Here is a 27502-nt window from a genome sequence, read left to right on the forward strand (position 1 = left end):
TTGTCAGGGCTCTGTCTGGATGTGGCATGCAGGAAGCTATATACCAATTCCAAGACTCAGTTACCAAACGCCCAGGTGCCCTTTGGTAACAGCCAGGGCCACAGATCTAAGATCTTACAATGCATGTGGGGGGTTGCTTGTGTAATGTATTGCGGTGTCATGATATTCCTGCATGAGGAAAGCTGGCACATCTGGAAGAGCATAGAGCCTCTGAGGAGTTTACTTTCTTCCAGCCCTGAACTTTTGAATTGGCTCTAATGCAGCCTCTGAATGGGACATCTAATTAGCTGTCCTGAAGGAGTGAGTAGCACAAGTCAGACAGGCCTGGGCATCTTAGCTCTTGAAATGTTCCTTGTCGGGAAAAACTGCCTTAAGAATTTACACCCAAGGGTTATTAAGGAATTGAAGAATGAAGTTGCAGATCTCTTGACTAAGGTATGCAACTTGTCCCTCAAAACGGCCACGGTACCAGAAGATTGGAGGATAGCAAATGTCACGCCTATTTTTAAAAAGGGAAAGAGGGGGGACCCGGGAAACTATAGGCCGGTCAGCCTAACATCCATACCGGGTAAGATGGTGGAATGCCTCATCAAAGATAGGATCTCAAAACACATAGACGAACAGGCCTTGCTGAGGGAGAGTCAGCATGGCTTCTGTAAGGGTAAGTCTTGCCTCACGAACCTTATAGAATTCTTTGAAAAGGTCAACAGGCATGTGGATGCTGGAGAACCCTTGGACATTATATATCTGGACTTTCAGAAGGCGTTTGACACGGTCCCTCACCAAAGGCTACTGAAAAAACTCCACAGTCAGGGAATTAGAGGACAGGTCCTCTCGTGGATTGAGAACTGGTTGGAGGCCAGGAAGCAGAGAGTGGGTGTCAATGGGCAATTTTCACAGTGGAGAGAGGTGAAAAGCGGTGTGCCCCAAGGATCTGTCCTGGGACCGGTGCTTTTCAACCTCTTCATAAATGACCTGGAGACAGGATTGAGCAGTGAAGTGGCTAAGTTTGCAGACGACACCAAACTTTTCCGAGTGGTAAAGACCAGAAGTGATTGTGAGGAGCTCCAGAAGGATCTCTCCAGACTGGCAGAATGGGCAGCAAAATGGCAGATGCGCTTCAATGTCAGTAAGTGTAAAGTCATGCACATTGGGGCAAAAAATCAAAACTTTAGATATAGGCTGATGGGTTCTGAGCTGTCTGTGACAGATCAGGAGAGAGATCTTGGGGTGGTGGTGGACAGGTCGATGAAAGTGTCGACCCAATGTGCGGCGGCAGTGAAGAAGGCCAATTCTATGCTTGGGATCATTAGGAAGGGTATTGAGAACAAAACAGCTAGTATTATAATGCCGTTGTACAAATCGATGGTAAGGCCACACCTGGAGTATTGTGTCCAGTTCTGGTCGCCGCATCTCAAAAAAGACATAGTGGAAATGGAAAAGGTGCAAAAGAGAGCGACTAAGATGATTACGGGGCTGGGGCACCTTCCTTATGAGGAAAGGCTACGGCGTTTGGGCCTCTTCAGCCTAGAAAAGAGACGCCTGAGGGGGGACATGATTGAGACATACAAAATTATGCAGGGGATGGACAGAGTGGATAGGGAGATGCTCTTTACACTCTCACATAATACCAGAACCAGGGGACATCCACTAAAATTGAGTGTTGGGCGGGTTAGGACAGACAAAAGAAAATATTTCTTTACTCAGCGCGTGGTCAGTCTGTGGAACTCCTTGCCACAGGATGTGGTGCTGGCGTCTAGCCTAGACGCCTTTAAAAGGGGATTGGACGAGTTTCTGGAGGAAAAATCCATTATGGGGTACAAGCCATGATGTGTATGCGCAACCTCCTGATTTTAGGAATGGGTTAAGTCAGAATGCCAGATGTAGGGGAGAGCACCAGGATGAGGTCTCTTGTTATCTGGTGTGCTCCCTGGGGCATTTGGTGGGCCGCTGTGAGATACAGGAAGCTGGACTAGATGGGCCTATGGCCTGATCCAGTGGGGCTGTTCTTATGTTCTTATGTTATGTTAAGGTCCATAGTGGGACATGGTGGATTGGGGCCTTAGTTGTGAACTCCCTTTAAATGCTTCCCTCCACATTTTCCTAAAGTTGCATTTGTAGCTTCTCGTTGCCTACACTGGGCGCTCTGATGCTGAAAATGATCTGTGTGTGTGCCTCCTATCCAATGCTGACTGGTTTTTCCCATCTTTCCAGCACACAACGCAGTTGTCACATCAGCCATTTTTGCCCCCAACCCCAATTTGATGGTAGCGCTGGAAACGTCTGAAAAACCGGAGCCTGAAACCAAAGGGGAAGATTCTGAAGCAGCGGATCCCATCCCTTCCGGTAGGTGCCTGTCGCCCCTGGACTTAAGCTTGGGACGTACATTCAGGTGGCGCAGGAGGGCCAGAACAGCTGTGAGTTTGACCCCCCTCCCCCCGGCAAAGCAGCAGCTCCCATGTGAGTTTCTTAGCTGAGCAGGGATTTGAACCCAAGGCCTGCCGGATCCCAGTCTAACCACTATGGCACACAGCTTCCCACACTGGTTAGTGGCTTCTTCTGATGATGTTTGATGGCCTCTTAGGATTTCTGACCACCCCCTTTTTCTTTCATGATTCCACTCATGATTTATTGCTTCGTTGTTCTAACTTGCTGCCACATGTGTTAGCCCAGTGTTTTTCAGTCTTTTTCATCTCATCTCACACTGACAAGGCACTAAAATTGTCAGGCACAGCTTCAGATTTTTGACAACTGATAAGGCACACCATGCTGCTAATGGAGAGCTCACATCCCCCAATGGCCCTGCTAATAAATGACCTCTCCCAATCCCCCCAACACCTACGGACCATTTGCGGCACACCAGTGTGCCATGGCACACTGGTTGAAAATTGCTGTGTTCACCTTTTCACAGCTCAGTTTGTGTTTTGATTTTTAGTTGCCTCGTGGTGCACTTGAAAGGTACAGATCCCTGAAATAAATAACTAAGCAAATGGCTTGCCTGGTCACTAACTACATTGCTTCAAACTGTTTTGCTGGTTAAGGGACTGACCTACCAATCGGCACTTCCTCAGTTCATATCTCGCTCTTCCATGAATTCTCACAAGGTGGCCTTAAACAAGCTGCTCCCTCCCAACTTTGGTCTTTCCCATCTGCAGAATGGGGACAAATGAGACTTAACAGTGTTGTCCAGAGGTGCTGTACAATTGCTGAGTAATGCTTTTATGAGATGTCGGCTCTTCCATGGGGCTATATCCTAAACATTGTTTGTTCTGCCATTTTTAAAGGAGCTTTGAAGACAGATCACACAGAAGTGCTTCTGTCCGCTGATTTTACAGGCGCCATCAAAGTCTTCATTAACAAAAAGAAAAATGTATCTTGAATCACTGGTAATGCGACAGCATCACGATAACGGTACCTGGATGTGAATCATGTGATCAGCGGAGCAAAGTCTAGTAGAGCATCAGAAGTTGGCTTATTTTTCAAGTCTTTCATTTTAAGCTGCTCCGTTTCAACATCCTGGGAAAGCAGCACCCGAAACTATTAACTCCCCCGCTTGTAGACTAGAAAGGGAGGCACACAAGTAACGTGGCCAACGGCAACTCGGTACTCTGTTTCCTGACGAATCATTTTGCTAAATTATTGCTGCCTTGCACAGGATTCCTGCATGAAAAGGGCAATGAGATCTTCACGCATGCGTGTGCCTTCGAGGGGCACGTGCACCAAATTGCGCATCAGTGAAAGTTTTGATTTATTGAGCAGTGCCCAGGGGAAGGGGCGGCAGGGTGGCGTGAGAGAGGACAGAGGGAATTAATTCTTCCTTTGCAAAGATACTGTGCTGATTCTAGAACAGCAAGTGCAGCCTCTGCTCAGAACTCCATTTCCAGCAAAGTTGTTCTGTTTTTGGTGTTTAACGGAGCTAAAATTGTGGCTGGATCTTTTACATTCTGTGAGGTCCTTCCTTCGCCATCCCAGCCTGGTCAGCACCTCATGTGTCAGTGTTTTATAATGTGGATTATTTTTTTTTGTTGTCTTCTAATTATTGTGGACTCTAGATTCCTTTCTTAATATATTACATTTTTCTTTTTTGCACACTGGAGGCCAATATTTCTATGAAAGAATCTCTCATTCCTTATTCACGGGCACCTGGGGGTTATGCTCACCTTTTAAAAAAAACAAAACAGATGAACACAAAAAGAATAATGATTAAGCTGCGTTAGGAATGATTCTTATATTTTACACAATGTAAAATAAACTGTTTACATATTTTTTAAGCATTGTAGTTTAAAAAACGTTTAAGTTTTTGGTTTGTGTTTTGTTTGGAGCTAACAGAATTTAAAAGTCTTTGTAAATATTCATAAAATATACCTATGAAATGACATTTTTGGGCGTCGTAACCCACAAAATGTTGTTGATGGTTCCTGTTTCAGAGGACAAAAAAAGATGCATCATTAAAATTTGATCACATTGAAAGAAACGCTTGTTGGTGGCCGTCCCTATTTTCTGCCCCAGACTTTAAAAACCAAAAACCTGGCACTTGGCTGAACATTTTCCAGGCACATTTGGTACTTGTTGGCTATCTGGTGTTTCCACCAATCAGCAGCTTTTTTCTTAAGGAGCCCACAAAAAGCAATGTCAATGTTATTTCAAGTTTGAACAGCCCTTTAACAGCAGAGCAAATGGTCATCAATTATCTCAGAGCTTCCCAGCTTATTTCTGCTGTGACACCTTGGCACCCTTAAGGAGGTGGCGATGACACGAGTGTTGATGATGTCATCACCACTTCCAGGTTGGAAGCCAAATGCAAGCCTTAAATATGGCTGTAAGGAACTCAGAACAGGAGCTTTTTCAAGCATGCAAAAATCGCAAGCAGCTGCTTTGCCCACTACGCTGAGCCTTCTGCCACTGTTTGTAGACTTGCTACACACTCACATCACCTCAGTGGCATCGTGCCCCAGGGTGTCACGACACACACTTTGGAAACCTCCAAGTTAGCCAGTCGTTGCTGTTCAAGAGTAGGTATTCAGATACCACAGGTTCCACTAGATGGCTCTGTGCACTTAGAATAGAAGAATTCCAAGCTGCTTTTGAAGGGCATTTGGATGTTTGTGCTCTGGAAATGTGCAGAGCTGCCCTGGCTCTCAGTTTAAGGAAGGTTTGGGAATTCTGCTAGAGATCCTTCTCCCTATCCTGAATGCAGAATTCCAGTACAGAACTATTTTATTTTTTACATTTTTATACCTCCCTTCCTCCAAAGAGCTCAGGACGGTTTACACAGCTGCTCCCCTCCTTCTTGTCCTCAACAACCCTGTGAGGTAGGTGAGGCTGAGAGAAAGTGACTGCCCCAAGGTCACGCAGGAAACTTTGTGGCTGAGGGGGGATTTGAACCTAGATCATCCAGGTCTAAATCTACCTCCCAAACCACTACACCACCCTGGCTCTCAATTCCTAGGATTACCTGGGAACTACAATTCCCAGGATTCCCTAAAGCAGGTAAACATTTGCCACCCTGAGGGCAGATTCACTCACAGATGCTCAGAAGAGAGCTGATTGGGCTCCCCGTGTTCTCAGCATCTTCTACACTGGAACTGCTTAGATTGGTCCTTTTCAGCTGTTTCTCAAACAGGTGAGTTCAAACTGTACCTGAAACCACAAGGCCTTCAAGCTGGTTAGAGATGTCAATGTTACAGAGCCATTGGGGAACAGTGATCATGCTGCGATCCATTTCGACATGCATGTAGGGGGAAGAATACCGGGCAAATTTCTCACAAAAACCCTTGACTTCCGATGGGCAGACTTCCCTCAAATGAGGAGGCTGGTTAGACGGAGGTTGAAAGGGAGGGTAAAAAGAGTCCAATCTCTCCAGAGTGCATGGAGGCTGCTTAAAGCAACAGTAATAGAAGCCCAGCAGAGGTGTATACCGCAAAGAAAGAAGGGTTCCACTAAATCCAGGAGGGTGCCCGCATGGCTAACGAGTCAAGTTAAAGAGGCTGTGAAGGACAAGGAAGCTTCCTTCCATAAATGGAAGTCTTGTCCTAATGAGGAGAATAAAAAGGAACATAAATTGTGGCAAAAGAAATGTAAGAAGGTTATACGGGAGGCCAAGCGAGACTATGAGGAACGCATGGCCGGCAACATTAAGGGGAATAATAAAAGCTTCTTCAAATATGTTAGAAGCAGGAAACCTGCCAGAGAAGTGGTTGGCTCTCTGGATGGTGAGGGAGGGAAAGGGGAGATAAAAGGAGACTTAGAGATGGCAAAAAAATGAGTTCTTTGCATCTGTCTTCATGGCAGAAGACCTTGGGCAGATACTGCTGCCCGAATGGCCCCTCCTGACCAAGGAATTAAGTCAGATAGAGGTTAAAAGAGAAGATTTTCAGACCTCATTGATAAAGATCAATAAGTCACCGGGCCCTGATGGCATCCACCCAAGAGTTATTAAGGAATTGAAGAATGAAAATGCAGATCTCTTGACTAAAATATGCAACTTGTCCCTCAAAATGGCCACTGTGCCAGAAGACTGCAGGATAGCAAATGTCACGCTGATCTTTAAAAAAGGAAAGGGGGGACCCAGGAAACTATAGACGGGTCAGCCTAACATCTATACCGGGTAAGATGGTGGAATGCCTCATCAAAGATAGAATCTCAAAACACATAGACGAACAGGCCTTGCTGAGGGAGAATCAGCATGGCTTCTGTAAGGGTAAGTCTTGCCTCACGAACCTTATAGAATTCTTTGAGAAGGTCAACAGGCATGTGGATGTGGGAGAACCCGTGGACATTATATATCTGGACTTTCAGAAGGCATTTGACACGGTCCCTCACCAAAGGCTAATAAAAATACTCCACAGGGAATTAGAAGACAGGTCCTTTCATGGATTGAGAACTGGTCGAAGACCAGGAAACAGAGAGTGGGTGTCAATGGGCAATTTTCACAATGGAGAGAAGTGAAAAGTGGTGTGCCCCAAGGATCTGTCCTGGGACCGGTGCTCTTCAACCTCTTCATAAATGACCTGAAGACAGGGCTGAGCAGTGAGGTGGCAAAGTTTGCAGACGACACCAAACTTTTCTGAGTGGTGAAGACCAGAAGTGATTGTGAGGAGCTCCAGAAGGATCTCTCCAGACTGGCAGAATGGGCAGCAAAATGGCAGATGTGTTTCAATGTAAGTACTGTAAGTGTAAAGTCATGCACATTGGGGCAAAAATTCAAAACTTCACATATAGGCTGATAGGTTCTGAGCTGTGTGTGACAGATCAGGAGAGAGATCTTGGGGTGGTGGTGGACAGGTCGATGAAAGTGTCGACCCAATGTGCGGCGGCAGTGAAGAAGGCCAATTCTATGCTTGGGATCATCAGAAAAGGTATTGAGAACAAAACGGCTAATATTATAATGCCATTGTACAAATCGATGGTAAGGCTACACCTGGAGTATTGTGTACAGTTCTGGTCACTGCATCTCAAAAAAGACATAGTGGAAATGGAAAAGGTGCAAAAGAGAGCGACTAAGATGATTGCTGGGCTGGGGCACCTTCCTTATGAGGAAAGGCTACGGCGTTTGGGCTTCTTCAGCCTAGAAAAGAGGCGCCTGAGGGGGGACATGGTTGAGACATAAAAAATTATGCAGGGGATGGACAGAGTGGATAGAGAGATGCTCTTTACGCTCTCATATAACACCAGAACCAGGGGACATCCACTAAAATTGAGTGTTGGGAGATTTAGAACAGACAAAAGAAAATATTTCTTTACTCAGCGTGTGGTTGGTCTGTGGAACTCCTTGCCACAGGATGTGGTGGCGGCATCTGGCCTGGACGCCTTTAAAAGGGGATTGGACAAGTTTCTGGAGGAAAAATCCATCATGGGTTACAAGCCATGATGTGTATGTGCAACCTCCTGATTTTAGAAATGGGCTATGTCAGAATGCCAGACGCAAGGGAGGGCACCAGGATGCAGGTCTCTTGTTATCTGGTGTGCTTCCTGGGGCATTTGGTGGGCCGCTGTGAGATACAGGAAGCTGGACTAGATGGGCCTATGGCCTGATCCAGTGGGGCTGTTCTTATGTTCTTAAGCTGGTTCACAAACAGAATGGAAGCTGGGGGGGGGTGCCACTTGCTTTCTTTCAGTGGGCCAAAAACTCTGTGTGGACACAGGAGCACCTGGCAGGAGGAAGATGGGTCTCAGAGGTGAGTTCATATAGAACTCACTTAAGACAATTGGTATGTTTGCCCTGGAACAGCAGATCCCAAACTGTGGGTCTGGGACCCACCAGTAGATCACAACCCAATATTTGGTGGGTTCGACACTGACAAGGCAGATTAGGCTATGTCAGTGATTTTCAACCTTTTCCATCTCACGGCACACTGACAAGGCACTAAAATGGTCAAGACACACTACCAGGTTTTTGACAATTGACAAGGCACACCATGCTGCCAGTGGGGCTCACATTGGCCCTATTCATAAATGACCTTCCCCCAAATTCCTGTGACACACCTGTGGACCACTCACAGCACACCAGTTTGCCACGGCACAGTGGTTGAAAGTGACTGGGCAACCTGCTACTGCTGGTGTGACACTGCTGCCCAACCACTATTATAACCACAGAGGTTTGAGCGGCTGGTAAAAGTGACTTTTTTTAAGGGGGGACCAGATGCTAAAAAGTTTGGGAACCGTTGCCCAAGAAAAGGGGGGGGGGAATAGTGGTCATTTTTGAAGACCAGAAAGAAGTTGCCTGGGTGTGTGGAATGAGAGGCAAGAAAGCTCAGGGTGGAAGGCTGGAAAAATTAGACTATCCAAAGAGGGCCTAGAAGTGGCTTATACCATATTTAGCACAAAGTGTAAGCAACAGAGAAAGAGATGGACATGCAAATGAAACCATTTAACTCAAGTGTGTCAAACTCATTTCATACAAAAGGCCGGCCTTAGCATTCATGGTGGCTGCCAAGTGCTGGAAGTGACATCATGAAGCAGGAAGTGATGTCATTAAGAAAACGGCCAGAAAGAAGCACTTTGGTCTCAACAGAGAAACTCATTGGCTGCGAAAGACTGAAGAGAAAATGTGCAAATCATAATGTTTTGAAGGTATGAGAGTCCAATTATCACCCCAGCTGGATAAATTGCTTCTGGGGCCTGCATTTGGCCTGCCGGCCTTTAGTTCTTATAGGTGACAAGCATAGTGTTGGGCTGTGAGGCTCAATCCTGTCCACACTGATGTGGGAGTAAGCCCCATTGACTATAAAGGGGCTTCTGAGAAGATATGCATAGGATTGGGCTCCAAGGCTACAATCCTATCTGCACTTACCTGGGAGTAAGCCCCATAAGACTATAATGGGACTTACTTCTGAGAAGGTATGTGTAGGATTGAACTCTGAGGCTGCCATCCTATGCACACTGAGCTGGGAGTAAGCCACATTGACTATAATGAGACTGACTTCTGAGTAGACAGGCATAGGATTGGCCTGTGAGGCTGCCATCCCATCCACACTGACCTGGGAGTAAGTCCCGTTGACTTTAGTGGGACTTACTTCTGAGTAGGCATGCGTAGGGATTGGGATGCCATGGGGGGGTGCTGGCGATGGCACCTGCGCGGGGCTGCCCCTGCTGCGCTGGGCTGGCTGCGCTTCCAAGGGAGGCAGGCGGGCTGGAGATCAGGGGCGTGCGCTGGGTGGGGAGGCAGGTGAGGCAGTGCCTCCCCCGCGGAGCCCTTGCGAGAGCAGCGCTGCGCTGCCGGGGGAGGTGCCCAGGCACCCCCAACCCACGCGCTCTGCTCGGGCACCTCCCCGGCAGCGCAGCGCTGCTCTGCCTCCCCTGCCCCCCCAGGCGGCGCACGCCCCCGCTGGAGGGGGAGCCGGAGCAGGGCGGCAGCCTCCGCCGCAGCCTCCGCCCCCGGCCGCGCTCCGCCTCCGCCGCCGCCTTTGTCTGCCTCCCTCCTGCCGCCGCCGCCGCGCCTGGCCGGGCGCGGGGATGGCCGAGGTGCGCAAGTTCACCAAGCGGCTCAGCAAGCCGGGCACGGCGGCCGAGCTGCGCCAGAGCGTCTCGGAGGCGGTGCGCGGAGGCTGCCCGGGGCTGGTGAGTCGGGGGGGGGGCAGTCCACGCGAGCGCTCTGCACGTGCCCCGGAAACCCCTCGCCGCCTGCTTCCTCCTCCTCGCCCTGGGTGCTGAGGTTCCGAGCCAGGGATGCGGGCGGAGCGTCGTGGGGGCGCCCCAGGAGCCGGGGGTCGGCGGTGGGCTGGGCAGAGGGAGGGGGAGTAGCTGGGCAGCGGCGTGGGGGGGCAGAGGCCACGGTGAGGGGCGCACCTGCTGCCTCCCCCCTTCCCAGCCTGTGCTTCGAAGGGGAAGGAAAGCCCCACCCGGGCGCAGAGGAGGCTGTTTCCTGCTGGGGGTGGGGACTCTCTCCCCCCTTCCAGCCCTTGCCCAGCCTGGTCTGACAGCCCTCCCTGGCCAGCTCAGAGATGGAGGGATGCCTCCCCCTCCCCCATCGCCCCCTGCCCAAGTGGACTGCTGTGCCACACTGGCTGGAGCCAGCCCCCTCCCCCCATACTGGCCCAAAACCACAGACTGGGAGATTGGCCGGCTCCAGACAGGTCCTGCCAAGCCCACACGTCCTCCAGCCTTTCCAGAGGGCCTGGGGCCAACACCCAGGGCCGTTAGACTCCAGGCTGGAGCCATCCAGTGCCCCTCACCCAATGGGACGCCCGCACTGGACTGCTATAGCACAGCAAGCCTGTGTTCCCATCTTCCCAACATTGCCCACTCTGGTGGGTGGCGACTTTCCAGGGTCTCACACTGAGGCTTTCCCAGCTCTGCTGCCTGAGATAACCTGTAGCTGGAGACTGAACTCAGGACCTCCTGCCGGCTGAGCAAGTGCTATGCTGCTGGGCCAGGTGCATCCTCAGTGGCCGTCTTGTGTATTCATCTAGAGGGGAGGGTTGCCCTGTGGCCAAAATCACCAACCTTTGCCTGGTAGGCTTTGGTCATAACTGCTGCCTCTTCCGGCTTCTGAGATTGCTGGCCACTCCCACGCACTTCCCAGGTGGCCATGAGGACTAGGAGCTTACTTTTCATTTTGTTTTTCAAGCTAGTTTTGACCCACAGGCTAACCTGAGTACCTGCAAACCTGGGTCCTGTGGACATGTGGGCAGCCCAGCCTTCTTGGCACTGCTAGTTTTGCCTGGCATCGGTGCAGAGGAGAGATTGGCTGAGCTCCTTAAGTCCCACTTTCATGCTTTGGGTGGATGCATTTTTTTTTCAAACCGCAGAGTAAATGAAAGGTGCATCATAATGGGTCATGCTGGAGTAGCAGCATTGTGGGGGGGGGGGGGAGTCTTAGGCTCCAATCCTACCCAACTTTCCAGGGCTGATGCGGCCGCAAAGCAGCCCTGAAGTAAGAGTCTGCACACTAAGTTTGGGAGCAAGAGGCTTTTGAAAGAAGCTGTGCTGGTGGTACTTGGGTCAAGCTGAGGAGGCCTCCTCCTGGTGTGGACTAAAGCTGCATAGAGATTTTCCATGCCATTCTCTCTCTCTCTCTCTCTCTCTCTCTCTCTCTCTCTCTCTCTCTGTATGGATTTGTGCTGTGCTCAAGAAATTAGCCCAGAGAAGCAGAAATGTGAGGAGGGGAATGTGGCACATTTTTTCCTACAGGGGTGCCAAAAGTCAGGGTGTGACGGCCCTTTCAGATTTTGCTGGTGATTTTCTCCATATATATATATTTTCTCAGCAAAAAGTGAATACAGATTGCTGACTAGTATATTTCTAGCATCTGGAACGGCACAGGAGGTTGGCAGCTTGAGCCCTCTGCCTTTAGAATTGCTGGCGTTTCCCTCTGGAAATTCTGGCAGTCTGGGCGCAGGACCTGAGAGCATGTGCAGAGTGCCTTGTATTTGCTCCGCCAAGAGGCACAGGCCTGAACAGCAGCAGGGGAGCGGGCCAGTTTCAAGGCTCCTGCAGTCTGACCCTGATCAATATCTCAATGTGTAATGATCTGGCAATATTTAACACGGCAAAATGCACCCTGGTCTCCATCCTAAGTATCCTTATGTGCATTTGAGCCCCACTGAATCAGTGGGTTTATACATGCCTGACCTGCTTGGCTTTTTGCTCTGCCCTTGACTAAACAAAGCGGTTCAGTCGCTACATACGAGCCCCTGCTTTGCATGTAAAGATCCCAACTGCAATCTCTATCAGCAGCTGCAGGTAGGACCAGGATGGACCCCTGTCTGGAAGGCGGGGGGGGGGGGAAATGCTGCCAGCCTGTGTTAACAACACTGACATAGCTGGATCAGGGGTCTGACTCAGCATGAAGCCACTTCCTGTGTTCTGTTGTCTTGAACATGGATGCTCTGCGGCCTGCCGTTGTTTCTGTGCTCCTTATCCGCACACGTCTGTTGGTTTGGCCTCCAGTATGTAAAGAGCGTAGGCTGACGGTGATTGTCATTTCAGGCCCCCTCTCCAACTTTCTGCCCTGCAGCCTGAGGAGGAATGTGGAATCCCCCTTTTAGCCCTGATGCAGGGAGTGCCCCCGGGGATCTGGCTTACAGTTTGGCAGCCATCATGACAAGCAAGTGGCTTCCTCTTCAGCCAAACGGGGCCGCCTTGATGGAGAGGCAAACCACAGTATTGTAACGTCAGCAGCAAAGTCAACGCTCGATACAGAAGCAAGAAGCAGCTTCCGCAATTGTTGCGGTCAGGAGCTGCTTGCAAACGGACTCGTCCCGTGCGCCGGCATTCAGGCGGGTGTGTTGCATGTGCTTTCGAAAAATGCTGGAGGAAGCCTCCTCTGCAGGTTTCGAGTTCTTCTTTTCTTTTTCCATGGACACCGCTCTGGTGGGTCCTCCCTGCTTGCTGTCATTCTCAGGGCCTGATTCGCAGCCAGTGTATCACACCGGCTGTTTTTTGAGTTCATAAAGGCCTTCCAGTACATGGATGCGTTCATTTTAGGTGTTTTCTGCCCTGCTTCTGAGCCCAAAGCCCTTCCAGATCTGCTTGCAAGCAGTTTTCTTTTTTTAAAAGTCAGTAGAAGAACACAGTGGCATAGCTGGAGGGGGCAGAAGGGCATACATTGCCCCAGGCACCACACCTTGAGGGTTGCCAACCTGCCCCTCCCACGGCAGATCCTGAGGCTTTCAGGAAGCCTTTTGAAGTGTGGGGAGGCAGCAAGAGCCTCTATGCACCTCCCAGGCACCCCAGGGGGTGTTCTGGGCATCTGGTCCCCAGGAGGTGTTAATACCCTGGGAGATGTTAAAAATTTTAGTGCTCCCAGGCGCCAGGTCCCTTAGCTACACCACTGTAAAAACCCTGGGAAAAAGAAACCAGTCTGGCTGGCCATGGAGGAAAGAGGAATGCTAGCTGGGATGGCCCTATGTTTGTGGTTCTTCTCTCCCCCTGGACTGGAGACTCTGTGGCCTCAGCTGTGACATCCTCTGCTGGGGGCCAGGAGGCTGCCAGACCACAGAAAGGGCTCCATTTGTGAGGCAGCACCTTTGTCATCAGACAGTCCCTGACTGCACCTGCAGTTCCTTCTGCCTTCTCCCTCTTTCCGTCCCCTCAACCGTCTTCTTTATTTTTTATTTTTTGTTGTCCAAATTTACCCAAAGCTGAGCAACAAACGACATACGAGCAGCACATGAGCCGGAGTTCTCCAACAAATTTGATGTGGTGTGTATTAGGCAGTAGATGTGCAGAGCCTGCTCTAATCAGGTTGAATGAGGCTGTCCCGAAAGCAGATGTTTTGGTGACCTTGGGACTGCGGAATGTGCACTCCCAGATGGGACAGAAGGACGCCGTGTCACGGAAAAGGAATCTCAGTACGTGAACCTTGAGGGCCTGCCTGCCTCGTGCAGCAGTGGGCGCTCCCTTGCTGGAGGTTTCCAATCAGAGGCTGGATAGCCCCTGGTGGACTGGACTAGATGACCGCCACGGCTCCTTCCAGTTCTGTGTGAGAATCCAGAGTTGTATCAGAGCCTGGAGGGAGCAGTTTGGGCTCCTGAGTTTGTGGCTGCCTGACCCAGAGGCTGGAAATGGTTGATGGTGCAGTCCCCGTGAAAGGTGGCCTGGAATAGTTGTTCTTAGCTCTGGTGCCCATGCTCACTTCTATCTGCTCTGGTCAGGTAACAGGTGGCTCAGGTTTTTGAGACAATTCAGAAACCCGCGAGGTTTGTTTGTCCAGCAACAAGTGCGAGACCAGTGTGCACACTGTCTGTCCGTCCCCCGCAAAAACAGCTGCTTTCTTTCTCTCCCTCTGCCAGACCAAATCCATGCCTCCTGCTCTTTCATTGATCTCATCTTCCCATTTCTGACCTTTCTTGGCCTTCTTCTGATTTCTGGCAAAAGGTATTTTGCTTTGCTTTAACCCGCCCCTCTCACTGAGGTCGCTGGTTTCTCTCTTCTTTTGGTGCCACAAACCCTGCACAGGTGGAAGAGTCGCTCTGAAGATTTGGACCCTGATTGGGGCAGAGAGCGTACTTCCGAAAGTGACCGGTTCTGCCTTCTCCCCCTCACTCTGAAAGCAACTGACTGGTGTGTCCCTTTTCATACGTCAGTCCCAGCCACTTTTGGCATGGAGAAGACTCCCAGAAGACTGGAGAAGTCTTCTGGAGAAGACTGCCAGAAGACTGGCAGGCCTTCGGAGAGAGACTCCTGATCCATCACAACTTGGCTGCCGCCCATCGTATCCTGCTCCAGTGCAACAGAGAGGAAGTGGGCCCTATGTCCACAGCAGAGCCTGACTCGAAACAGAAAGCCCAGCCTCACTGCACAGCAACTTGTGTTTACATGTGTTTCTGGACCAGGTGGCTGCAAAATGGACCCCAGGACAGAAGTGGGCAGGCCTCGGCAGGGTCTGCTGGCTGCCAAGACACAATTGAAATCCCAGCAGGCAAAGTTGAGGCCAGAATGAGTGGATCAGGCTCTCAGGGGTCAGAGACAGGGCCTGGTTAGTGCTGTGGCCCAGTGATCAGCTTCCAAAGAAACAGCTGGGGTGAGTCTGCTGTGGCAGCCCCTATCTATAAGACACTTGGGTGGATGAACCACCCCAGAACTTGGCGTGTTATAGGACCAGTGGGTGCAACGGACAGTACACAGGCTGGTGTTGGCATCCCAGAAAAGCCTGCTTGGTCTCTGAATGTCTCTCTTCTTGCCAAGGAATTAGCAGGAGTCATGCAGGTTCCGGTGCTGAAGACCTGCTGTCCTCGATCCTGATTTGAACTTCTCCAGAGCGTTTGCACAGATCACCAGGACCCTGACATATGGGTCCTCTATGAAGAACTCGTGCAAGGAAAGCGCCCTACAGGTAGACCACAGCTGCGTTACAAGGATATCTGCAAGAAGGATCTGAAGGCCTTAGGAGTGGACCTCAACAGGTTGGAAACCCTGGCCTCTGAGCCGCCCGCTTGGAGGCAGGCTGTGCAGCATGGCCTTTCCCAGTTTGAAGAGACACTTGGCCAACAGTCTGAGGCTAAGAGGCAAAGAAGGAAGGCCCATAGCCAGGGAGACAGACCAGGGACAGACTGCACTTGCTCCCGGTGTGGAAGGGATTGTCACTCCCGGACTGGCCTTTTCAGCCACACTAGACGCTGTTCCAGAACCACCGTTCAGAGCGCGATACCAGAGTCTTTCGAGACTGAAGGTTGCCAACATCCATGCAGGTTCTGGTGCTGAAGACCTGCTGTCCTCGGTCCTGATTTGAACTTCTCCGAAGCGTTCGCACAGATCACCAGGACCCTGACATATGCTCTTTCTGTGGCCTTCGTTCTGGAGGAGCCATTTTTCAAGATGGCAGCCTTGTCAATGTGGATATCTGATAACTCCTGAACCAGTGCATGTAGAATGCTCATATTGATAGACAAGTCTGTCCGTCCCCAGTCAAGAAGGCCAAAAGAGCAGCCCTGTTGTACTCTTTTAAAGTGGATAGTGGAAACCCGTTCTGTATGTTGGGAAGTCAGAATGTGATGTTGGTGTTGGGTGGGTCCGGCGTGTTGGGCTTCCATCTAGGAGACCAAATTCAAATCCTCACTTGGCTGTAAAATCCTGTGATCAACCATTGATCCAGTCACTCTCCTTTGGCCTAAGCTACCTCACTTACTTGATATGAGGATTTAACAGAATGACCTCCCCACCCCGTACAGGGCTCTCAGCAGCTATTAGGTACAGTGGCTTAGAAATGTGACCTCTTAATAGCGACCAATGTATATTTCGCTTTGCAAGTCCTTGATTCCACTGACGTGGTCTTGATTTTCCTCCTGGTGTTGGAGGCAGGGTTTAAATGATCACCTTCCCTTCCCCTGTGGGCTGTGTCTGGAGAGGAGCCCTCTGTTTCTAATAGTTTAATTGCTTTAGTTCATGCCTTCCCCTCCACTTTCAATTAAGTCCCTGGGTGCCATCTGGCGAGGTGATGGCAAAGCAGAGGTGTCGAGGAACTAAGCGCATTAAAGGGCAAGCTCTGATGTGCCCTTTGGACAGCAGAAGAGACTAAGGCTTCCCCAATCTTGCTTCAGTGGTTTAATCTCAGACCCTTCTGATGACAGTGCTCGGGTGCTGCTGACCAACAGAGGAACCTTTGTGAGGTCTGTCTTTTGAATGTCCTGGAAGAAGGGAGCTGGTTTTCCAAGGCACAAAAAAATGTTTCTTGGCCAGTGTGTGGCACTCTCCTTGCGGAAAGAGCTTCCTTCCTGTTTGGGGCAGAGCTCTGGGTACCGTTGATGTTTACAAGTACTTGGTTTCATTTTTGAAGACTTGGAGCCGCCTGGCAGTTCACAACTTTGTCACATGTGGGTCATAAGCAAAACTGAGATTTGGAACTTTGTCACTCTCGGTGGAAAAGGCTGTTGGCTCCTTAGGAAGGCTCACTTCCTGCTTGGCACTGAGAAGTTCTGGAGACCCGAGGAAAGCCCCAGACTTGTCTATTGAGAGCAAAACTTACTTCTGGGTAGGGATAATAACACCATCTTTAAACACCTCTGGCTGTAAATAGGCTGCAGTGTTTATGAGTAATTGATTAGACTAGTGGATTGGGATCAAACCGTGGATTGGGACCCACCAGGGTGGGTCGCGAGCCAGTTTCAGGTGGATCATGTACGTAGCATCCAACTCCACTGCCATTGAAAATACAGAACTAAAAATGCAGGGGACAAAGCTGCTGGGCAGGCTGGGATTGGGGCCTGGTGCTTTGCCCTGAGTAGGTGGGAAGATGGTACGCTGGAAAGAGGGGAGGACTGTGTGGTTGGAGAAGGATCCAAGTCTACATTCTGAGCTGGAACGTTTGAATTCTGAGCTATGCCATATAATGGCATGAGCACATTGTGTAATGGGCCCATTTGTGTAATGATCACAGCTTAGGTTTGAAGCCTACATTGATGGTGTCACTTCTGGACTTGACATCACTTCCAGGTTAATGACATCACTTCCGGTGGGTCCCAACAGATTGTCATTCTAAAAAGTGTGTCCTGGTTCTAAAACGTTTGAGAACCACTGTTTAAAATGAATTGATTAAAGAGGTTATCCGGTAAAGAGCAGTTACCGGTTATAAGTCTTCGCTCGATTGGCGTAGGACCTCAACAAGTGGGAAACCCTGGCCTCTGAGCGGCCCGCTTGGAGGCAGGCTGTGCAGCATGGCCTTTCCCAGTTTGAAGAGACACTTGGCCAACAGTCTGAGGCTAAGAGGCAGAGAAGGAAGGCCCATAGCCAGGGAGACAGACCAGGGACAGACTGCACTTGCTCCCGGTGTGGAAGGGATTGTCACTCCCGAATTGGCCTTTTCGGCCGCACTAGACGCTGTGCCAGAATGACCATTCAGAGCGCGATACCAGAGTCTTTCCAGACTGAAGGTTGCCAACATGATTAAAGAGGTGCCCCTGGATTAATCAGACCATTGATGTTAAAGCCTTCTAATTTTTGATACAAGTTCTGATAAACTGCAGTTGGAATGTGCCATCTTAAGAGGCTTCTTCTCTCCTGGGGTGCAGCCCATGTTGCCAAAAAGCAGAGATCCTGCTTTCTCTTGTGTAGAACTTTTGTTTCTTATGTGCAAACCAGTGCAGTCTGAATCCATTAAGTGAATCATCCTGAATTTGCATTAAGCAGGTAAGAGCCGAGTCTTAAGAGACCTGAGCTGGATTGAGACAGAAGGCCCAGCTGTGCTCCAGACTTGCCTGGTGCCCGGCTATCCTCTGACCAGCGTACATTCCAGCTTCCACTGTGAGATACAGGAAGCTGGACTACATGGGCCTTTGGCCTGATCCAGCAGGGCTCTTCTTATGCTCTTAAGGCGTTTGGGGAAAGGCGTTGCCAGTCCAAAATTGGCCAGCATGAGCAGAAGCCTTCAGGGTTGTTTTCTTGCTTGCCGGAAGGAAATTTCAGCCTTGTCTTTGCGTGTTTCTGAGAAGGAAAGCTGCTGACCGGGCAAGAAGCCCACTGATTGCTTCTGCTAGTCATTAGCTGTGTGGCTGGTGGCTTTTCAGTGCGGATTCTGTTTGCAGAGAATAATGGAGCTGTCTCAAGGCTGAGACATTAACCAGGATGCAGTTAAATGAGGCATTGAAGGATGCGAACTTGCACTCTCGGTTTGTTCTGGGTTTGTTTTCAACAGAGATGCTTGGCCATAAATAGATACGCCCATCCTCTGATTCTTTCCTCTGGTACCAATAAACAGTGCCATGTGCCCTGTTGGAGGTCAAGACTTCTTTTGAAGAACTGCACAGTCTTCAAACCTATTCTTGATACCAAGACTGTGTGACGTTTTGCTAAATGTAAGTGCCTTTGAGCATGAGCAGAGTTTCTGCCCTTCACCCCCTTGAGGGTTGCTTCTTTATTTACAGTTTTGTTATTCTTAAGTGTCTTGGAATATAAGAAACCTAACTTCCTCATAGGGTAGGGAAACCACCCATAAGAATATAAGAACAGCCCCACTGGATCAGGCCGTAGGCCCATCTAGTCCAGCTTCCTGTATCTCACAGCAGCCCACCAATTGCCCCAGGGAGCACACCAGATAACGAGACCTGCATCCTGATCAGGGCCTATGGCCTGATCCAGTGGGGCTGTTCTTATGTTCTTATGTTCTTATGACATAGCCCATTTCTAAAATCAGGAGGTTGCACATACACATGATGGCTTGTACCCCATAATGGATTTTTCCTCCAGAAACTTGTCCAATCCCCTTTTAAAGGCGTCTAGGCTAGACGCCAGCACCACATCCTGTGGCAAGGAGTTCCACAGACCGACCACACGCTGAGTAAAGAAATATTTTCTTTTGTCTGTCCTAACCCGCCCAACACTCAATTTTAGTGGCTGTCCCCTGGTTCTGGTGTTATGTGAGAGTGTAAAGAGCATCTCCCTATCCACTGTGTCCATCCCCTGCATAATTTTGTATGTCTCAATCATGTCCCTCCTCAGGCGTCTCTTTACTAGGCTGAAGAGGCCCAAACGCCGTAGCCTTTCCTCATAAGGAAGGTGCCCCAGCCCAGCAATCATCCTAGTCGCTCTCTTTTGCACCTTTTCCATTTCCACTATGTCTTTTTTGAGATGCTGCGACCAGAATTGGACACAATACTCCAGGTGTGGCCTTACCATCGATTTGTACAAAGGCATTATAATACTAGCCGTTTTGTTCTCAATACCCTTCCTAATGATCCCAAGCATAGAATCGGCCTTCTTCACTGCCGCCGCACATTGGGTCGACACTCTCATCGACCTGTCCACCACCACCCCAAGATCTCTCTCCTGATCTGTCACAGACAGCTCAGAACCCATCAGCCTATATGTGAAGTTCTGATTTTTTGCCCCAATGTGCATGACCTTACACTTACTTACATTGAAACGCATCTGCCATTTTGCTGCCCCTTTTTTCTTTGAGTTGCTGTCAGGACTTTTTGTCATGTTTCAAAGTTGATGCTGAATGTGACTTCCCTATATTAGTCCATAGTAAAACAGAGAGCACTGAAATAAATCTACAATTTCTGAAGCCAGAGTATTCTCCAGCTTAGGAACATTTCTATCACAAGCGGTGAGAGTTATATGCCTACAATTAATGACTTGTCCTTGAGCAATCAGTAAGTTGTGGCCCATTCTCAGGGGACTGGACTGTGACATCAGAGCAGTTAAGCCAATGGCAGCCAAGGATGCTGTGACATGTTTGCCTGCCTAAGGTCCCTTGTGGCATCCAAAGAAGTCCAGCCAATGCAACCTGGGGAGGTGGTGGCTTGCAGAAGGTTCGGGGATTAAGGAGGAGATTTTGCCGGAGAACAAAAACCGCCATCTGTCATCGGGATGAGTGTTTGCTGATTGCAAAGTGAGGAGTCGCCTCCGCTGGGTATCTGGGTTAAGGGGTCAGAAATTCCGGTTGTGAGACCCGTTTTGGCTGTGGCGGTTCAGAAAGTCAGCCTTAGTCACACTGCAGCAGTCCTTCTTGAAGAGCCCCAGCGTGGTTTCCAGACTGTCCCATTCATTTCCCACTGGGACTCGGCCCAACACACACGTCAGTCTCCACCATTTCCCGCAAGCCCTTTTTGTCTTCAGTGCTGGAAATCTGGGGGCGTCTCATCAGCCCAGCTCTTCTTTCTGCTGCTTGGCTGGTGGAAGCTTTTCAGAGCTGGCCTGCGATGAGGTTGCTGTTTCCCAGGGTGCCTGCCTGATGAAAGAGCTTCAGGCTGTTCCAGCGAACGCATTTTCAGGCTTTGCTGCCGCTTTTGCATGGCGATCTGAGCAGGAGAGAGAAGAACAAAAAGCATCTGGAGACTTTGTCTGAGTGGAGAGAGCCAGGAATAAATTACTTTTCTGTTAGCTACTAAAAGCACTTGCTTGAGATGCCTGCTCTGCCTGGGAGGGCTGCTGCAAAGGCGGCACCCTTTTCCTGGGCAAGGGTTTGGTGGTGCCAAAGGGGGCTCCAGACCTCTGGCCTCTCCTTCCTCTGCTCCTCTCATGCATTTAGTGGCTGCGTGGCCTGGAGACATTTTCGTGGCAGGGCTCTGTGGATTTTGAGTGCCTTGGTAGCCACACAAACCTTTGTCATTGTGCCTGTTTTCTTGGATGTATGTCCCATTGTGTTCAGTGGACTTACTCCCAAGTAATCCTGCATAGGGTTGCAGCCTTAGACCTGCCCTTGGACTGCACCTCCATACCAGGTTCTGGAAAATGTCCACACTTTTCCCCCTAGGTTGGAGAATGGGATGGATATCTTCCCCTTATGCCACACCCTCCCCAGTTTGTACATAGAGAGGAAGTCTGGGATTTATCTCATCATCATCTTTGCCAAAGGGTAGTGGGATGTGGTAAGGGAAATTATGGACTCCTGGGCAAAGCTGCACCTGTTGGAAGCCAGCCTCTCTGTACCAGTGCGTTTGGGGAGGGGGTACTATGTTTTCTTTTAAGCACCACTTAAGATCAATGACTAGAACCATGTTAGATGAGGTGCTTTTTCTCTAATAACTGCAAGCACTGACTGAGGGCATTGATTTTCATCTTGACAGTCCCTGGCAAGTAATGGGAGCTGAAATTACCTTTACAGAATAAGAAGAGGAGAGGAGTGTATCCTATTTTTACCCAAGCACCTGCCTTGATGATCTCCTTTGCTTAAAAACGGCATTTGTAGATTGCATGAAGACTCCATTATGTTTTGAAGCTTCTGTCCTCCAGCCATTAGCTGCTGGGAGGCTTCTGTAAAAAGTTGAAAGCATAAATGATCTCTATGTTCTGGGATTGTTTTGGTCTCTCTCTCTCTCTCTCTCTCTCTCAACCTTAAAGCCTTGGGTAAAGTAAACTCCAGTATGTAAGAAAAGCCCTGCTGGATCAGGCCCAAGGGGGCTCATTTAGTCCATCCCCCCCCCCACTGACCACATTGGCCCATCAGCTCCCACTGGGAATCCTGCAAGCAGGGGTGAAGGGTCAGCTTCTCTCCTTTGCAGTGAGCTGAACTCATCAGTGGTGCCTAGCCTTCAGTGCTAGCAGCCATTGACAGACCTGCCCTCCCCCTCTTCGTCCAGCTCTCAGATCTGTTCCTAAAGGCAGGCAGTGCATCTCAGTGTTCTTCACTCCCTCTTCACTGAGTGACTGCGGAGGCTGCCGTGTCACACTTCCGCCACATGCTGACTTCTTTTTTACTTCCTTTATTCTAATTTTCGGAGCTTCGTTTCTGCGCAATAATGAGCCTGATTGGCTCCCTTCAGGTGGCAGGCTCTGAGCAGCAGATGGCATCGGTGGCAGCTGCAATGGTGAATGAATTGAGAAGAACTATCGTTCCTCTCTGCCACCGTCGCAGCACACACTTCCGGCCAAATCCATCACAAAGGCAGCCCACACTCCAATCAAAGAAACCGCACATTGCACACTCCACGTATCCAGGGGACGGTGATTCCATGCTAGGAATTCTCTGGTGGAGGTCCACAGCTTCCTCACGGTGTGACGGCTCCCTGTGGTAGTATCGGAGGGACGGACAGACGAACTGGGCCAGTGCAGTTGCCTTAACGGGATCATGCAAAGGAGAAACGGACTCATTTGAGGCTTGCAGGATCTGCCTGGAGGCCCAACTAGTGGACGAAGAATGGAGGCTCAAGGTCTGGCACCAAGCAGCTCACACTGGGATAATCTGTGTATTGAGTCCAGATCTCCATCACAGATTAGGGATTCTAACACTTATAAAACCATCTAGCCAGTTTCACAAAGATGTGGGCAGAAATATCAACACTGTTCAGGAACACTGAGGCTGAGGCAGAAATGATTAACACCAGGCCAGGGACTTTCTTTTCCTTGCAGTTTTACTGCTGTTTAATTACTAGGGCTGGGGATAAGAATAGGCCCTCAGTTTGGCTGTACTTGTCGTAAGAGGCGACTGAACAGCCACCGGGTAGATGGGACTCGTCAGCCTGGGAAGGCAGCTCATCTGAGAGAAGGAAAACTCTGACCCCAAACCTCCACTGCCTTGTGGCTACATCCAGTTATGGAAAAGGCTTCAGGAGTCAACCTCCAGGCAAAATCCGGAGCCGGAGTCCCTGAGGCAGTTCATGGCTGAACACAGTCACGTTCTGGCAACTCCTGCGACGCCGCTGGAACCAACCATATTGGCCTCTGCCTTTCCATTGGACCATTCCAGCAACGTGGAGAGGGGAGATTTGCTGCATGGGAAACAGTCTGTCCTCCATATCTACTTTACCCAGGCTTCACGCACTGGAGAGGACATTCTGTTCCAGAACCACCATTCCGAGCGCGATACCAGAGTCTTCTGAGACTGAAGGATGCCAACAACTAATTACTGGGAAACGATTAAATCTACAGAGAAACTTCCTTGGTTTTCAGATACTGCCTGCACATCTCTCAGCAGGCATCGTGTCAGAAAAGGCTTTTCCCCCTTCTCTCTAACCCAGGGCTTTTCAAACTGGGGCGTTGCGACGCCCCAGCCTGAAGGCCCTGGCCTCTGCCCCCTTAAGGGATAGGGGCTAGGAGGAGGCAGTGACACGACCCCCAGGATTGCATCGCTAAGGGGGCTGCAGGGACTTGGCTGGACTTACCAGAGCCTCCTACAGCCTCCCTGATCGCTCCACTTTCACTTTTGAAGACCTGGGGAGCCCTGCAGATGCTTGCGCAGGGCTCTCCACATCTCCGGCAGGCTGCAGGAGGCTCTGGTAAATCCAGCCGAGCCCCCTTGGCCCCTGGGGATCGTGTCGCTGCCTCCCCCCCACCCGCGCAAGAACTTACTACGGGGCTTGAACTTGGAGTTTGAAAACTGCTGCTGTAATCCAACGGAATTCCTCTTCTGATTTGGCTCTTGCAATCTGCAATTCTGACAAGTCCTTAAGTTTTGAAACGTATTTTGGGGAAAAATGTCAGTCCAGATCATTGGAGTACCTTTTTAGTAAATCAAAATATTTTTGAATCAATTCGTTTAATTCAGTGGTTCCTAAACTCTTCAGTACTGGGACCCACTTTGTAGAACAACACTCTGCGGGACCCACCTAGCTTTACGAGACTGAAAAAGAAAAAATTGTTTCACCTTATCAGCTACTCAAGCCTCTGGTTTTTATCCTTTTTACTGTGGTGAGGTGGACCGCATTCTGGAGCATTTGTTGAGCTCCATGTTCATCGGATTGGGACCATTCTGGTCCCAGATTGGGCCTTGCATTCTGCTTTCGCCTGGCCTTCGGAAAGAGCTGGGGCACATTGGCCTCCTCTGAGTAAATGCACACACGTGACTCAGTTTTGCTTTCCATAGGGTTTGGTACATTTTCCTTCTCAGCCTGGGGGAGGGCTTCCTTCTCAAGTGTTTTTGGGGGCTTGCGTTGATTGGATTGGGACCATTCTGTTGGGGTTGCATTCCTCTCAGCCTGCCCTTCGAAATGGACTGAAGCACATTTTCTTACGCACAAGTATATGCGCATGTGCGGCCCAGTTTTGCTTTCCATAGGGCTCAATGCATTTTCCTTGTCAGCTATCAGCTTGTCAGTTTCACAACCCACCAAGAATGGGCTCCAACCCACAGTTTGGGAAACACTGGCTTAATTGAGTTAATCATTGAAACTCTGGTTTCAAAATGTATCTCTAGGAACCTTAAAGGTGGGTATATGTTTAAAATAACAGGGCGCCCTTTGTGAGTAAGTTCCTTCCTCTTCAGCTATTAGATGTCTCACTTCACTTTTTCTTTCAACATTTCTCTGCTCTAATCCAAATATAAGCAAGTTTGGCTTACAAGGAATCAGGGGGAAATGTGTTCAGATGTTTACTATGTGCGTGACTCTATCAAGCCTTCCTCTCTGTTGCAAAGAGAGGAAAGCAGCATCAAGTATGTCATAAGCATCCATGAGGGACTCCATGGATTACTTACTTACTTACCAACTTACTTACTTACTTGGTTACTTACTTACTCCATGGTTACTTACTTACTCCATGTCGTAAGCATCCATAAGGGCCCATGAACCTGTAATAACAGCAGGGCTTTTTATTGGACTCGAAAATCTTTTCTATTCTGCAGATTAATTGCCCTGAAGAATTCTAGGAATGCTCTTTTCATCCAAGTAGGGAACAACTGCAGATGACGACTGAGTTTAAGAGATGACTCTCCTCTCTGTAGCTGTGGCGCTGAAAACCCTTTTCTTGCTGCATGTGTGCAGGGTCCAAGAGCACAATTCAGATGATACTCGGTTATTCGTAATTCCTCCGTGCAGGCAGGGGAAGGGAATGAAGGCAGGGGTTCTAAAAAAAGGCCAGGGAAGAGCATACATTCATTTTAGTGGCGCATATTTAGGCTTTGTTATGGTAAACTCAGCAAGACGGCACCATGCCCGCCCGAGGCTTCCGGAGCCTTGAAGACATAACTGTAATTTATGTGTCCTTGTTCCAGAGCAGCGGCTGTTAATTAAATTAAATGAGTCTTGCCCATCACAAGGCAGCAGCTGGAGCTGGAAAACAAGTCGCATGATTTGCTGGCTGAACTTCTAACCTTCCTTTTAATTCTATTGCCAGGTTGCTCAAAGGCCAACCTCCCTAGGATGCCTCAGTTGCAGACTGAGCCTGCCACTTCCCGGCCTCTAAGGGGGCACTAGTGTGATTACCCTTATGCTGCATTTGGGGGGGGGGGTGACTGAGACTGGCAACCAAATCCTAACTTTCCAGCACTAGGCCATGGTGCCAATGGGGCTTGCGCTGCATCCAGCAGTGCGGAAGGGAGGCCTCCTCGAGGTCAGGGAATGTTTGCTGCATCAGTGCTGGAACGTTGGTTACAATTGGGCTGCATGAGAAGGGTGACCCTTTGGAGGCCACCTTGTGAGTTGAACTGGTGGTGCCCTCTTTAGCCTTGACACGGGCTCCCCACGGCCTTCCCACGGTGGAAGAAAGCGTCTCGCATGTGGCCAGAATGAGGATGCCTGCAGTCAGGTTGTTTGCTAAGTGTTTCAGTGGTGAAGGTATTTACCAAAGAGATCTTTCTTTCTTTCTTTCTTTCTTTCTTTCTTTCTTTCTTTCTTTCTTTCTTTCTTTCTTTCTTTCTTTCTTTCTTTCTTTCTTTCTTTCTTTCTTTCTTTCTTTCTTTCTAAACACCTAAAAACACAAAAGACCACATTTTTGTGTTTTTAAAATATCCAAATAAAAACACAAAACGCTGCATTTTGGTGTTTGAAATATTTTCCAGAAATTAAATAGATTGCTTTTTCTAGTTAGAAATAATACTGTGGCTGCATCTGCTGACGCTATACCATCTCCCTAGAACATTTTTAAAGCATTCAAAATTAATGAGAACTTGGAACAAAAACTCACAACTCTGCTTTTCAAATCACGACATCCATGAAAAAATAAAACCATTTTCAAACATCCCTAGTCATTGGGATCACTTGACCTGCTGTTTTGTTGTCTCTTTTTATCCTGCCAGGAAAAAGTCAAGGTGGTGGAGCCCTTGGACTATGAGAATGTCATCAGCCAAAGGAAAGCCCAGATTTACAGTGACCCACTCCGGGACTTGCTTATGTTCCCCATGGAAGATGCCTCCGTGAGTAACTTATGGGAAGATTTGTGTCGGCTCCATCCTACATCCTCCTACCTACTTTCTGTGGCAGAAACCCTATCTCCCCCCTTCAGTCTCTTTTTTTCCCTCTTCTTTTTTCTCTCCCCCTTCAAATTCCGAAGCCTCTGCCTTGATTTCAGATGTTTGCAGAAGCAAAGTTTCTCAGCACCGACTTGTTTGCAGGCCTGAATACTGCCCTGCAAGCCTCAACCACTTTCCCGCTCTTCTAGGTCTCGGTTATCGGTCGGCAGCAGAGAACAGTCCAGTCCACAGTGCCGGAGGATGCTCTGAAGAAAGCCCAGAGTCTCTTTGTCCAGGAGGTAAGGGCCATTCGCCGGCAAGTTCCACAGCATCCGTGTCAATAGTCAGCCTTGTTCCTTTTCTCTTTAGCAAAGGGGGAAATGCAACCTTTCCCGCATGGCTGATGTCTTGCACAAGCTCTGTGTACAGAACAGAATCCCTTGGGATGATGCAGGAGGGCTGTGGGGCACAGCACATTTTGAGGAGCTGCAGTGTAGTGGTCACACCCCTGCTTTGTGTGCAAAAGATGCCAGGCTCCTTTCTGACGGCATCTCAATATGGGCAAGGGAAGACCATTGCTTGGCTCCGTGGACAGCAGCTGCTGGTCAGTGTTGACAGTACAGTTGACCCTCTTTGTCTGTAGGGGTTTGGTTCCAGAAGCCCCACAGGCAGCAAATTCCACAGATGCTAAAGTCCAGCACCGGATGCACCACAATAACTTACCAGAAGCTGCCAGAGGCCTCTTCCGGGTCATGTTGGGCCCACGATCCACTCTGTTGGCCTCATCATTCCTCAGAATGGTCTGCAGAAGCAACCAGAAGTGACTTCCAACAGAACTGGAAGGTGTGTCCACAAACCACAATGGGCCATTCTGAGGCCCATGGAGTCCAAAAGAGTGGGTCTTGGGTCCAGCACGAAGTGTAAGCAGCCTCCGGAGGCTCCTAGAGGGTCTTTGTGAGTGCAACAGCAAGCATCAGGAAGGACCTGTGTTCCTTACATGAATGGAACACAGGTGTGTTG

General features: G+C 49.5%; 2 protein-coding genes across 3 annotated transcripts in view; both read left to right on the plus strand.

The window, feature by feature from the left end:
- WDR44 (WD repeat domain 44) overlaps positions 1-4474 on the plus strand; it is a 35048-nt gene extending 30574 nt beyond the window's left edge. Inside the window, exons 19-20 of the mRNA XM_066640076.1 lie at positions 2215-2346; positions 3285-4474. Of these exons, the coding sequence (XP_066496173.1) occupies positions 2215-2346; positions 3285-3379 (227 nt within the window). The 3' untranslated portion in view covers positions 3380-4474. The remainder of the gene's footprint in view (positions 1-2214; positions 2347-3284) is intronic.
- Positions 4475-9936: 5462 nt separating this feature from the next.
- DOCK11 (dedicator of cytokinesis 11) overlaps positions 9937-27502 on the plus strand; it is a 101153-nt gene continuing 83587 nt past the window's right edge. For both annotated transcript variants that reach the window (XM_066640257.1, XM_066640258.1), the window contains exons 1-3: positions 9937-10059; positions 26330-26446; positions 26692-26781. In XM_066640257.1, the coding sequence (XP_066496354.1) occupies positions 9955-10059; positions 26330-26446; positions 26692-26781 (312 nt within the window). In that variant the 5' untranslated portion in view covers positions 9937-9954. The remainder of the gene's footprint in view (positions 10060-26329; positions 26447-26691; positions 26782-27502) is intronic.

Source organism: Tiliqua scincoides, chromosome 12, assembly GCF_035046505.1.
Source record: "Tiliqua scincoides isolate rTilSci1 chromosome 12, rTilSci1.hap2, whole genome shotgun sequence".
Classification (NCBI taxonomy): Eukaryota; Metazoa; Chordata; class Lepidosauria; order Squamata; family Scincidae; genus Tiliqua; species Tiliqua scincoides.